The sequence below is a fragment of the Narcine bancroftii genome, chromosome 2 (genome assembly GCF_036971445.1).
Source record: "Narcine bancroftii isolate sNarBan1 chromosome 2, sNarBan1.hap1, whole genome shotgun sequence".
NCBI classification, from domain to species: domain Eukaryota; kingdom Metazoa; phylum Chordata; class Chondrichthyes; order Torpediniformes; family Narcinidae; genus Narcine; species Narcine bancroftii.
This window is the reverse complement of record NC_091470.1, coordinates 149,860,084-149,875,067: the sequence shown is the minus strand read 5'-3', so window position 1 is coordinate 149,875,067 and position 14,984 is coordinate 149,860,084. Positions and strand designations below refer to the sequence as shown.

The 14,984-nt window shown below is 41.1% G+C and overlaps 1 protein-coding gene across 3 annotated transcripts in view; it reads left to right on the top strand.

Moving 5' to 3' along the window:
* LOC138754360 (multiple epidermal growth factor-like domains protein 6) overlaps positions 1 to 14,984 on the top strand; it is a 294,761-nt gene that overhangs the window by 140,092 nt on the left and 139,685 nt on the right. For all 3 annotated transcript variants that reach the window (XM_069918534.1, XM_069918531.1, XM_069918533.1), the window contains exon 5: positions 3,613 to 3,735. In XM_069918534.1, the coding sequence (XP_069774635.1) occupies positions 3,613 to 3,735 (123 nt within the window). The remainder of the gene's footprint in view (positions 1 to 3,612; positions 3,736 to 14,984) is intronic.

Here is a 14,984-nt window from a genome sequence, read left to right as displayed (position 1 = left end):
GTAGATTTCAAATGAGAAGCTACTTCTGACTGTCTCTTTAAGATTAAGAGAGCAGTTTTGTTTGGAAAACAGATTCCAAAATCTTCATTTAAGAAAAGAAAAATAGACATCCTAGAAAGATGGGTATTATCCATTTGACCTCCTGGAAAGATAGGAAGTTTATCATCCTTTTCATAGGAGATAAATTTCATTGTCTCAGAAGATGGTCACTTCTATTTAAATAATATCTCAAGGAGCTCATTGAAAGAATTGTGAGTTTAAAGAGGCCTGAAGATTTGATGTGTAAAAATGGAAATGGATAAGAGAAAATGGAAAGTGTTCATTTTGGCAGGCATAATAAAAAGGAAGCAAATGATCCAAATTGTGAGAGATTGAGGAGCTCTGAAATGCAGAGGAAACTGGCTATTCTAGTATGGCTTGCAAAGACCAGTCTGCGGATACCACAGATAAAGAGGGAAGCCATCAGAATGTTTGCATTTTAGGGAAATTGGATACAAAATCAAAGAGGTTAGGAGTGCTGGTAGATAACATTTGGAGTACTGTGCACAACACTGATCTCCACATTTATCCTCTTTTTTTAAAAGAAGTAACTGCATGGCTGCAGCAGGTTAGAATTTTGATGCATGTGCAAATGTATATGACAAGAAACTCATTAGGTGCAAGTTTATTATCATTCAATTGCACAGGTACAACCTGATGAAACAGCGTCTTGTTGCAAAACATGCAGGCACATCACCAGATATAACACAAACTATTTCTTTCTTTGGCTTGGCTTCGCGGACGAAAATTTATGGAGGGGGTAAAAGTCCACGTCAGCTGTAGGCTCGTTTGTGGCTGACAAGTCCAATGCGGGACAGGCAGACACGGTTGCAGCGGCTGCAGGGGAAAATTGGTTGGTTGGGGTTGGGTGTTGGGTTTTTGCTCCTTTGCCTTTTGTCAGTGAGGTGGGCTCTGCGGTCTTCTTCAAAGGAGGTTGCTGCCCGCCAAACTGCGAGGCGCCAAGATGCACGGTTTGAGGTGATATCAGCCCACTGGCGTTGGTCAATGTGGCAGGCACCAAGAGATTTCTTTAGGCAGTCCTTGTACCTTTTCTTTGGTGCACCTCTGTCACGGTGGCCAGTGGAGAGCTCGCCATATAACACGATCTTGGGAAGGCGATGGTCCTCCATTCTGGAGACGTGACCCATCCAGCGCAGCTGGATCTTCAGCAGCGTGGACTCGATGCTGTCGACCTCTGCCATCTCGAGTACTTCGACGTTAGGGATGAAAGCGCTCCAATGGATGTTGAGGATGGAGCGGAGACAACGCTGGTGGAAGCGTTCTAGGAGCCGTAGGTGATGCCGGTAGAGGACCCATGATTCGGAGCCGAACAGGAGTGTGGGTATGACAACGGCTCTGTATACGCTTATCTTTGTGAGGTTTTTCAGTTGGTTGTTTTTCCAGACTCTTTTGTGTAGTCTTCCAAAGGCGCTATTTGCCTTGGCGAGTCTGTTGTCTATCTCATTGTCGATCCTTGCATCTGATGAAATGGTGCTGCCAAGATAGGTAAACTGGTTGACCGTTTTGAGTTTTGTGTGTCCGATGGAGATGTGGGGGGGCTGGTAGTCATAGTGGGGAGCTGGCTGATGGAGGACCTCAGTTTTCTTCAGGCTGACTTCCAGGCCAAACATTTTGGCAGTTTCCGCAAAGCAGGACGTCAAGCGCTGAAGAGCTGGCTCTGAATGGGCAACTAAAGCGGCATCGTCTGCAAAGAGTAGTTCACGGACAAGTTTCTCTTGTGTCTTGGTGTGAGCTTGCAGGCGCCTCAGATTGAAGAGACTGCCATCCGTGCGGTACTGGATGTAAACAGCATCTTCATTGTTGGGGTCTTTCATGGCTTGGTTCAGCATCATGCTGAAGAAGATTGAAAAGAGGGTTGGTGCGAGAACGCAGCCTTGCTTCACGCCATTGTTAATGGAGAAGGGTTCAGAGAGCTCATTGCTGTATCTGACCCGACCTTGTTGGTTTTCGTGCAGTTGGATAACCATGTTGAGGAACTTTGGGGGGCATCCGATGCGCTCTAGTATTTGCCAAAGCCCTTTCCTACTCACGGTGTCGAAGGCTTTGGTGAGGTCAACAAAGGTGATGTAGAGTCCTTTGTTTTGTTCTCTGCACTTTTCTTGGAGCTGTCTGAGGGCAAAGACCATGTCAGTAGTTCCTCTGTTTGCGCGAAAGCCGCACTGTGATTCTGGGAGAATATTCTCGGCGACACTAGGTATTATTCTATTTAGTATATATAGTATATATTTAGTATATATACTCAGAACAAATATGCATCAGGTCCTCACTTAATGTTGTTGATAAGTTCTTGGAAAATGCTAGTTTAAGTGAAGCAATGTTAAAACCCATTTTTTTATTGCGGTAAAATATCGCAGCATTTATTATTTATTTATTCTCATCAACCCCATGATGAAACAACGTTATTAAAGGACAATGTACATATATCAAAATAAATAAATATTGCTGAGTAAATATAAGAGTCTCAGATGGTTAGTGTGAGCAGTTCTTGTGGTCATTCAACATTCTCAGCCTGATGGTGCTGCCTGGCTCTGATACTCCAATATGTCCTTCCTGATGGGGAAACTTCTTTAGGGGTGGTTCAAAGAAGTTTACTGGGCTGATATGTGAAATAATCAGATTGTATTTTGAAGAGAGGTTAGACAGACCATGCTTGACCTTTGGAATTTAGAAAAGTGAGAGAGGCCTCAATTTGATTGAAGCATGAAGTCCTGAGGAGTCTTGACAGAGGGGATGTAGATGAGGGATGTTTCCTTTTGGGGGAATCTAGATTGAGGGATCACTATTTAAAAATAAGATATCACTCACCTGAGGCAGAGATAAGAAGAAATCGAGGCTCATAGGTTTTTGAAATCTTCCAGGAAGAGTGGGGAAAATGTAGAATTTGAATATTGTTAAGATAGTTGTAGATAAATTCTGGATAAGCAAGGGTAGTTATCAATGTGAAGTTAAGATTACAAGCAGATCAGTTATGATATTAAAAGCAGAATGGGCCTGAGGGACCAAATGGTCTTCTCCTACTCCTAATTTGGATGTGAGACCTTTGTGAAGAGAAAGTGTTAATCCTTTGTAAGTAGTTCAGGAAACCCAGCAGCAGTTTGCTTAGAAACAGGTTCCAAGAACAACAATCAGATAACGACCATATAACCTGTTTAAAGTAATATGGGTAGTGTGATTAATATTGCCTTGTACATGGGGAGAGAGGCTCTCCTTATTATTAAGTAGTGAAGTGGTCCGTTCTGATATCCACCTGAGAGAGTGCTCTGAGCCTTGACAGACTCCAGTCCTGTCCATGCAGCACTCCCACAAGCTTGTGACTCAGGGGGGGGGGGGGGGGGGGGAAAGTTATTCCCTTTATTCCTTTGGCCCAGAGAACCAGGCTTTTCACACAAACATTTTGTTGCTGTGCCAAATAAATTGGATTAAATATTTGAAACATTGAGATTAGGTCAGATTGTTCCAGCAAAGACCCAGAATGACAACGAACCATAGACTTGTTCTAAGCCTTGTAAAAAAACCAATAAGTTTACACTTTTCCTTTGTTTTATATTCCAGATGTTAATGAATGTGAGCAGAACAATGGGGGATGTGAAGGTCAATGCTGCAACACTATTGGCAACTATTACTGCCAGTGCCATGAGGGTTTAAGGTTGAAGCCTGATGGGAAGACTTGTGAAGGTAAGGCAGACTGCATTGGACACCAAAACTACTGAATAATGTGATGTCACCTCTCTGAGACCTGATAGAATAGACACCAGACCTTGGTTAAGAAGCCATATCCTCATCCCTTTAGACAATCAGCAATTTATCATGGTTATAAATAATTAGCAAAATTCTAAAAAAAATTTCAGTAATTTTATTACAGAGTCGATCCAACTTCACAACAGTCTTGTCAGCTATTTACTCCTGATACAATTTTGAATTCTTGTTGATGACAATTTATGGGTATATATTGTGAATTATTTGAAGATATTGGACAGAATTTTCAAGCTATCTCTCCCTTGCTGATTGAGAGTGCGATTGAAGGCCCACTGTGTTCACCAACTTCATGGAAGCAAAGATAATTGTGTGGGAAAAGAAGATTAAATGAACTGGTGTTCAGAACATGAAGATAAATCATGTGAAAGTTGAGCAGATGGAGAGAGATAGAAATAGAATGCTGAAGATTGGAATGGGAGAAGATGATGCTGGAAATTAGTATTTGATGGAGAGAAGGATGCTCTTAAATATTTAATTATCTTCTAATTTCCTGTAGAATTTTTTTGTGACATTTTTCCCTGTGAACCTAATCTTTGCTGTTTGCCTGGAGGCTCATTCTATATGATTTTATTTAGTACTTATTGTGCTTGCAGTGTGACCTCTCCTATATAATTTATAACAGTTGAGGGAACCTTCTCATGCCAAAGTACATCATGGATCTGATCCAGAGAATGCTAATGGCAGATTCCTGAGAGTCTGACTCAGGTTGTTACTCTTTATGGAGTTTGTGAAATAATACTTCATGACATTTCAATTGCAGTTTTTGATGATATGCTCCGTTGCTCTTTGTGTCTATACCTTATATATTACTCTATAAAAATATTGCTTGTGTTTGCTTTTAATCTCACATTTATCAGGTTTAAAGAGATAACTATATTCTTTAGATTTTTACTAACTGGCTAGTCAACTGCTCAGGTTTGTCTGGACGTTCAGTCGAACACCTTTCCAGAGAAACAGATCCTCCAAGTTTTGTGCTTCTTGCCAAATATCCTGAAACAGTTGTCCTTGAATTGTTTGATGTTGTATCCTTTAACATGTTTTTGAGGTTGATATATTTTCCATGATTTGATATAAAAGACGAGCTTCATCTGTTCCTTTAGGTTGGATTGTTTTATCATTTTGTTTAAACAGTAAAATCCCTGGAATCCAAGCAACCAGGGAAAAAAATATTCATATACAGTATAGACTTATCTGGTGAGCATGAAGCAATGGTTAAGGTTTTGCTAGACATTATAAGAGTAAATCTCAAGCAACTGTAAAATACAGTTATCCGGCATCGACCAATCCCCATAGGTGCCAGATGCCAGGGGTACTGTTTCTGGTTCCCCTTCTGGTTTGTGGCTATCTGCATTTCTTTAAAGTTTCACTTTTTCTGAGGATTGGCTTGCATCAGCTTCAGAAATTAAAAATCTAGTTTGTCATGTGTGTCCTAATACCTTCCTAATTTCTGTTGAAGGCCCTGATTGTTCTAAAGGATGGCTACTTCAGTGATGATTGACTAGGAGGGTTAGAGTAGAAGAGGAAAATTGAGGAACAACAACATCCAAATTGAAAATTAACCTCTTTCTGTGCTGTGGGTGGAAAGGCTGTGTGTGTGTGTGTGTGTGTGTGTGTGTGTGTGTGTGTGTGTGTGTGTGTGTGTGTGTATGACCACAACAGTTTGTCCAGGTAATATGCTTCCACACAAACCGAGGATACCAGAAACTAACAGCCGTTGATCAGAAATCTTTCACATTAAAGTGGAAACCTGCAATGGTATTCCTGAGAACTGGGTAAGAATGAAACCACATTTTGAAGCTGACTCAATAAGAATAACCATGTTATTGGCTGTGATAGTTTATTGTGTGTGGTATATTTTACTGAAGTGCTCCCAGTTGTAACATATTGGATTGATATAAAGAAATTACAGATGAAGTAAAAACTCATTAAGTTGTCAGGTATCTAGTGGATGATTATTGCAGTTTCTGTTTTTTATTCCAAGACCGAGGCTTCTGTTTAATGTTTGAGAATACCTTTTATGTGTGTGCCCTTCTCCAGGGAGACTTGTGTGGCAGGAATCCTATAATCCATCTTTACGCTGCAGTACTTAAAATGGTGGACAAGTATCTTTCGTAAAGAAAAGATCTGTTATTGGTGCTGTTGTCCTTCCATCAGAAGAAATAGTTTTATATCCATTTATCTAGTTTTATATGCATTTATCTAGTCAAATACTTTTAATTCTATAAACTCCGCAATTAGATCAACCCTTAATCTCCTGAACATGTGGAAATTTTTGCCAGATTTACACAATACCCCTCACAATTTTAATCCTTGACCAACAAGCCCTTCTCAACTGTTCCATTAATTGACTGAAGACTGATCTGTAATTCATTCCCTCGCCTCAGCACACTACATCCTTATAATTCAACAACTCTATTGCCTGAAGTCTTGGTCAAATCCAATGGAAGCCAATAATCAAGGAAAGTGCTTCATGATTTCCAATGGTAAGAAACTTGCCTGTCAAGGATTCATGAATTACAGACAATATAACAGCCACTAAAATGGAAATAAATAAATGCCTTGTATCTAATATCACATCATGAGGGTCTTTTGGTCATCAACAAATTGAGGCAAATGTACAAGAGGCCATCGTGCTTCAAAACAATCATTTATTTCCATTTTAGTGGCTGTTATATTGTCTGTAATTCATGAATCCTTGACAGGCAAGTTTCTTACCATTGGAAATCATGAAGCACTTTCCTTGATTATTGGCTTCCATTGGATTTGACCAAGACTTCAGGCAATAGAGTTGTTGAATTATAAGGATGTAGTGTGCTGAGGCGAGGGAATGAATTACAGATCAGTCTTCAGTCAATTAATGGAACAGTTGAGAAGGGCTTGTTGGTCAAGGATTAAAATTGTGAGGGGTATTGTGTAAATCTGGCAAAAATTTCCACATGTTCAGGAGATTAAGGGTTGATCTAACTGCGGAGTTTATGAAATTAAAAGTATTTGACTAGATAAATGCATATAAAACTATTTCTTCTGATGGAAGGACAACAGGACCAACATTGATCAGGATATTTTGGAGATGTGATTTTCACACAAAGTTGGAGCAAAAATCTGGAAAGTGTTGCTAAAAGCCTTGGAGCATTTGAAGGATTGGCGGTTTCAGAAAGTTTTCTCCGGTTAACATATTAACCACAGGGTCAAGAGGCTGTGTGTTTTCTTCGGTTACGTTTCTGTAGAATTTGAGACCACAGCATTTGGTGGCTTTGGAATGGAGGTGGCTGGAGATAAATAGAATGTCCAGGCAGGACTGGATGCTCCTCTGACAGACTTCACCTTTTCTTAAATTGAGCTTTTGGAGAGACTTTAATGATTCTGCTACAAGTTGAGGAAATGCAAAAGAATTTTGAATTCCTTGAATTTCTTTTGGGGAAAAAAAAGTGTAAGAAAACAAAATACAAACATCTGAAGAGGGTCCTGAGAAAAGGAGACCCTGTGTGGCAGAGGTTGCTCTGGAATTCAGAGGGATAATGTGTGCTGATGTATGAGACCTGGGAGACTCAGGAGATTTGATTAACAAGGATAAATGGGTTGTGGGCAAGGAGCCAGGAAACCAAAAGCTATGAAATGTGGGTCTTTTTCCACCTTAGATTCCATTTGCGTTTTATGATCTGAAAGGGTGTCAGTCCAGCGTCAGCTATTAATTTTGCTCCACTGGACCAAAGATTACAAGCACAATGTTCCCATTGTGTGAACGGACTGCTTTATGGCCCACTCAAGAGACTGGCCTTCAGAAATGTCAGCCTGCACTTGGCGATGAAGTAAAACTTGGTACACTTGCTGACTGCTGGGTTTGTACCACACAAGTTGGGCTATTATTTGCAGGAGACTGTTTTTTCAAATTAAGATTAATTTGTGACTCCTGTGATTGTGCAATGCATGACAAAACCCACATCGGACACAATGGTGATATTGTTTTAGGCTGCATCTTTCACATCCAGTGGAATCAATATAATGCTCAGGTATTCTCCTCTCTTCCAGTCGTGTCCGTCTGCATTCCCACAATCTTTTCTTTTGGTCTTCACTCTCTCCAACTCTGTCTGTTCTGTTTCTTGCCTGTTTTCTGTTTCTTTGTTTTGTTATATGCCAAACTTTTTATGTGTGATGCTTCCATCATTTCTTACCATGATTCTCTGACTCTGCTCTGCGTTTCATGTCTGACCTTGTTAGATGTTAAATCTCATCTCAGGGATACCGTTCCCTTTTCTAAATCAGTGACTGAGGCTTCAGGTGCAGGCCAGAAATATGACCCTCTAATTTTAGCTGACACTCCATGAGTCCTGAAGTGTTGCAGAGAGTAGCCTTTGCACATCATGTTAAACCAAAACTTTCTGGCTTCTCAGTAAAGGTGTCAAACATCCCTTGGCATACTGTTTGGAGAATGGTCTGTGGCAACCTCCTTGGTGTTCTGACCACTATTAACCCAACTGCTCAAAAGCAGGTGGTCAGATTGCTGTTATTTTGTCAAACAGTCTGTGTTTTCCAGAACTACACTTAAAGCTCCTTTTCTGGAGTAGTTGTGAAATATAATTGCAAATACTTTCCTCAGTCTCGGGGTACAACATGCCTAATAATGTTGCTAGGCCAATGTTGAGTTGGCCATGTTTAAACATTTTCATTGCATTCAAATTTTGCATCTCTGACCCCAAGCCAAATCTTTCCACCCACACTCCCAGCACCATTGACCCCCACCTTCCCCTCCATTCTTTTTAAAAATTTAAATTTACCACACGGAAGGAGCCAATTCTGGCCATTGAAGCTTCTGCCACCCAATTAACCTACTAACTCCCTATGTTTTGAGGGTGGGAGGAAACCAGAGCACCTGGAAGAAAACTCATGCAGGTGACAGGGAGAATGTACAAACTCCTGGCAGACAGCATTGGATTCAAATCTGGGTCGTTGGCATTGTAATAGTGCTGTGCTAACTGCTACTTTCTGTGAAGGTGCCCTAGAGCGAGACCATGTTCTGATTTATCTCTATAACAATCCAGCAACTGCTGCACAACCTGATTCTGATCAGGGTCTCTTGGCTCATAAAAGGACTGCATTTATGTGGCACCTATCATGGCTCAGTTCATCTCAAAGAGGAGAACAGCCAGCTGATGTTGTAAATGAGAATCTCATTGTTCTGCTGTTCCAATGCAAACTAGATGGGCCACATGGCCTCCTTGTGCACTAGAATAATACTATCATTTTCTGTGCTTGCAAACTGGATTTATCATCTTAAATCTCTAAACAGAGGAGAACTGGGAGGAAAGTGTGTGACTAATAACCTGTGTTCCTGTGAATGTCACTGATTGAAATACAAGAGGAGTTATGGAGCAGCATACTGACCAAAGGATGCAAGCTGTGAAGAGAAATGAGAAACTAACTTGGCCACTGTTATGGCCAAATCTGAATTTGGTAAGAATTCCTTTATTTAAGATGTGTCAATTTGCAGACAATTTTGCTCCCAACATTAAGAGTTAATTACAAGGTAACATTGGCCTCAGGCCTCCTTCTGAAATCATTGTTGCAGCACTTGGCCACATCAAAGCCCTTGTAAACTGAAACGTGGTCTGGAGCCAGCACTGCTGCTGCCTCACCTTTGCATCTTGGCTATTTGTGACAGTTCTCTCTCTGGATTGCTCCCATTTCCCTTTCCTGGTACCCTGTGTCTCTACCTGGTGTCTATTAGGGATGGGAAAACCGGAACATAATTCACCTATCCTGCCTCTCTCCACTCTATCCAACATCCACATTTACACCTCCAGTCAACTAAAATCTTTGATGCCTTTTTTCCATTCATGATGACACAGTGGTATGGCTCCACAGGGCACTGGCTACTTTCCATGAAGCCATTATCCACATGTATGTCGAGGCAATTTGGGTCTAGAATAGACTTTTAATCGGAAGGGTGACAGCAAAAGAGCCATGGAGCTCTCACCTGGCACTCAAGACTCAAAAGTGAATTTAGCTTTTTAAAATTTAATTTGGATTTTAAATTTAGGCATACAGCATAGTAACAGGCCCTTTTGGCCCAAGAGCCTGTACCGCCCAAAGACAACCAATTGACCTACAACCTCTGGTTTGCTTTGGACGGTGGGAGGAAACTGGAGACTCCAGAGAAAACCCACACTGACACGTGGAGAACATAGAGGCAGCATGGGATTTGAACCCCAGTCCCGATCGATGGCACTGTAATAGCATTGCAGTAACCATATCCATTCATCCCATTGTATCCATGCTAGCAAACAATTAAGTCATTTAAATTTATCCCATTTCCCAGCTTTTGGTCCACAGCCTTGTAGGTTATTGAGGGCCCAGGAGTGATGAGCATTTCTGTTTCTAACACCTTTCTTTCAACAAAAACATTTGTCATCAAATTTCCCCCCCTCCCCCAATATTACCTCAACTTAAATATGTTATTGGATCTTGCCAAGGGAGGTAGACCCTTGCCGTCCAAAATATTTAGGTGATACTAGGATAGTTTCACCAGTTTTGAGGTTTAGTAATTTTTCTCCCCTCCCTCTCATTATTAGATAGGCCTGCCTCTGATTTTCTCTGTTTTTGTAATTTCTATTCATTCATTTAAATATTTATTTATTTATTTGGTCTTGTTTAGTACTAATGTTGCTGAACCTTCCAGCTGATTTCAGAATCGGAAGAATCAGAATCAGAAATTATTGTCATGAACAAGTCATAAAATACAATGTTTTGTGGCAGCGTCATAATGCAAACATTAATATTATAACCATATTACGACATTACTATAAAAATTAAAATAATACTGCATGAAAAGTAAGGCAATGTCTTTGGTTCATTGATTATTCAGGAATCTGATGGCACTGGGGAAGAAGCTGACCTTGTGCCGCTGAGTCCTCGTCTTTAAGCTCCCTGATGGTAGCAGAGTGAAGAGGACATGGCCTGGGTGGTGGGGGTCTTTGAGGTTAGAGGCTGCTTTTTTAAGACAGCGCCGCATGTAGATATCTTCAATGGAGTGAAGTTTGGTGTCTGTGATGTTGCAGGCTGAGTTAACCCTCTGGACTTTATTCTTGTCCTGAGAGTTGGAGCCCCCAAACCAGGCAGTGATGCAATTATCAGAATGTTCTCCATAGGTTTACAAGAGTGACAGATCTCCTCAGACACCCCACAAAGTATAGCTGCTGGTAAGCCTACTTTGTTATTGCATCAATGTGGAGGCACCAGGACAGATCTTCAGATGTTGACACCCCGAATTTGGATGTTCTTGACCCTCTCCACTACTGAGCCCTTGATGAGGACTGAGTGGTGTTCCCCTGACTTTCTCCTGAAGTCCACAATCATCTCCTTGGTTTTGCTGATCTTGAGTGCAAGGTTGTTGTCATTACACCATTCAATGAGTTGATCTATCTCCCTCCTGTACGCTTCCTCATTGCCGTTTGTGATTCTGCCGACAACTGTGGTGTCATCGACAAACTTGTAGATGGCATTGGAATTTTGTAGGAAACATGGAAAATTCCAAGGAAAGATGCTTAATGATATTCTTTGACCTATTAACTGTGGAATAAATGCAGAGGTTCTACTTCTCAATGTAGAAGACTTCTTCTTGTCTTGTGAAAGCACAGTTGGCCTCAAGTTTAAAATGTTTCTTGAAGGATAAAATTGAATGGTTCAGGGCCAAGTTAAGTTACCATATATACTAGTACAATCATCAATACCGTGTAATATTCAACCCCACCTTTTTTTGGTCCCGGCTGCCCACCCATTCGAGTTCCCAACGCTTCAACCATTTGCCCATCTGAGCTCCCAGTGTTCAGACTGTGGATCCTTGACCTGATTGCCCCCCTCTCCCCCACCCCCCCCATTGGAGCTGCTGATGCCCCGATCCCAGATCCTCACTCTGGCCCCCTGCTCACCGGATCTCCTGTCGCCCGACCACGGACTAACTTCTAGGCCCTGGCTGCCTATCTGAGCTCCAGATGCCCTAAATGCAGACTTGCATGGGTGATCATGTCTCTCCATTTCTGACTCTCCAAATTGTAGTCATTGCCTCCCCTGTTCTCCTTCAGTGAAGGCTCCATCTTTGAGCTGAGACCATAGTTGATGTTGAGTTCATGATTATACAAGGGGAAAATATTGAAGTGGTTTCCTGTTGCCTTCTTCAGTTGCAGTGTCTATACTGGACTGGTAACCCTGGCTATTGATCAGCAGATTCATCCGCCCAGTGATTTCAATTTTACAACCATAAATTCAAATTTGTAGAATCTGCTTGTAAAAACCATCCTCCATCTGCAAACCCTGGCTTCATATGACCCTGATTGGGAGGCTAAACAGGTACTACACCTTGCCCAAGGGTGACCTGTATCGAACTGAAGCAGTGCCTTGCACCTCCTTTTGTTGAGCACTGCAGGTACTTACCACGAACAAAAGTATGTAAAGTTACATGATAGAGGAATTAGGGGAAATGGGGAGAAGGCAGGTAGGTGGAGTTAGGTCATAAATTAGATCAGCCATGATCGTATTGAATGGCGGAGCAGGCTCAATGGGCCATTTTTGGCCTACTCCTGTTCCTACTTCCTATGTTCCAAATTTGGCATGAAAAATTGGTCCAAAAATGTGACGATTACATGAGTATACATTGTACATCATTGCTCATTGTGCAGTCAATTATTGAGATAGATTTGTTCTGTGGTACAATGATCACCAAAATGGTTCTGGCCCAATTTGGAATGAAATGCAATGATACATGTCATAGCCGTGCCTGTGATGTGTTTGTTTTATACAGTTGGCTTGCTCTGTGCATTAATCCCATAATGCACAGGGGGACCCAGGGCTGCTTGGCTTGTGCTGTGATTTTTTTTAAAGCTGAACTTCTGAAAGGAGATACTGAGCAGCAGGTTTCACAGGGGCAATGGAAAGAATGAACTTATAAGACAGAGCAGCAGGAGGTCTTAAAACAACTAGTAAAACAAGGACCATCCAGCCGCTGGTTCACGCATGATTTCAGTTCAATTCTTTCATTTTTAAAGTCGCAACATTTTATCCGTGCCATATTTTTCCACCAAGTTTATTGACAGCTGGTGGAGTTTTGAACATTGATGAAGGGCTGGCTTCAAGCTGGTTTATTGTCACATGCACTGATGATCAGTGAGAACATGAATTTTGTGTGCAGTCCATTTAGTCAATCCACACACCATACAGTGCAGAGTTACAGAGAGAGAAATCAGTTGGAACCAAGCAATGGCGACATTATTTGTAGGTTTGCTTAGGAGACTGACAAGAAGAAGAGGAAGTAATGATCACAAAAAAATAGAATTCACTCTGCAGTTTGAGAGGGAGAAACTAAAATTGGACGTGTCAATATCACGGGTGAGTAAAGGTAACTACAGAAATGTCAGAGAGGATTGGAACAGGACCCTACCAGGGAAGACAGTGGAGCAGCAATGGCAAAGAATTCCAGGAATAACTTAAAAGGAGCAGGATCGTTTCATCTCGACGAAGAAGTGTTCTAAAGGGAGGGTGATTCACCTGTGGCTGACAAAGGAAGACAAAGACGATATGAAAGCAAAAGAAAGAACATATGGAATTGCAAAAATCAGTGGGATGCTGAAGGATTGGGTAGTTTAAAAAACCCAACAGAAGCCAACAAAAAAAAATGCAAGAAGAGAAGAAAAAATGAGCTACGTGTTGCAGCTGACCAATAACATGAAAGAGGACCCCAAAGTTTTTTTTCCCATAAGATGTATAATAAAAGCAAAAGAGAGGCAAGAGTCAGTGGATGTTGGGGGCTTGGATTTTTCAGAAGGCCTTTGACAAGGTACCACAAACCATAAAATAGTTACATGAAACAGGATGTCACAGCATCAACTTTGAAATGGTTGGGTAACTGCAGAAACAACTCAGCAAACTGCATCAGCAAATGGGAAGTGATCACCAGGCAGCTTCAGAAAAACAAGCATTTCACCAAAAGTATAATTAAACATGATTACTGGTGATGGGACAGATTAACTTTAAATTTAAAGTTGTGGAAACTCTAAAATTGTAGATTTTTATTAAAGAAAAGCTAAATAAAGTGGCACATGAGTTGGGCACCTTGATGTATTAGGACGATTTACATTATGTGTATGAAAATGTGTGAGCGGGCGAATGGGTATGAACTAGTAAAGCAGATAAGGGTTGCATGTGGATTCCTGATGTCAGCAGCAATGTTTGTGGTCAGAACGAATATCTGGGTTGACAATAACCTGGAAGAATGCCAATTCCTTGTCACGATGTCCATCCCAGCATTATCACTACAAAGGTTTAAGTGATGCCCTTAAGCTTGAAAATAAATGAAGAATGAAATTAAAATGATTTTTTTATTGCAGCTTTCACAGCCTTAAAACATCCAATGAGGTAATTTTTAATCTGTAATCACTCTTGTAATGCAGCATAGAGAGCTCTATTTTTCACATAGCAAATACACTAATAGCAATGTGTTGCCGTCCATATTTGGAAGCCCATTAATAGAACGGTCCTTCATCCTTGACCTCAAGGTATAGTCATAACAATGTCGGTGTCCGTATAATTTGGGTTTGGTCTGGAATCTCCGCTTTTTGAAATGAAACCAAGGATCTTTTAACTCCATTTCCAAAAGCTGATCAGGCTTTTGATTTAACACTAGTTTTAAAATCAAACTGAAAAGCAATGAACTGGAAATCTAAAGTAATAGAAAACACTGAATATCTCATTAGCACCTAAGGCAGCATCTATGGTGACGGAAGAATTTAACATTTCACGTGGATGCCCTGGATTCCAGGTTGAGCACAACTTTGGCTAGTTTGATGGTCATTTCCTACCTAACTCAATGTTAAAGATGCAAACAGGGAGATTCTGTGACAAAGGTTGAAACTGTTATGAACAATATTGTGAGTTCAATGAACAAGAACGTTCTGTGCTTTGATTAGGCCAGAAGTTAAAAGTTCCAGCTCAAGTTCAGAATGTGAATGCACATCTGGGATGGTTTTTCATTGTAAACCTGAGTGAGTGGTGTTTTGCCAGGGGTATCATCTTCTGGATGAAATGTTAAACCAAGAGCCTGTCTGCTGGTGTTAGTTGGAGGCATGTGATCCTGTGATGTTATTCCACGAGGGAGTTGTCCACTGTCCCAGCCAACATTC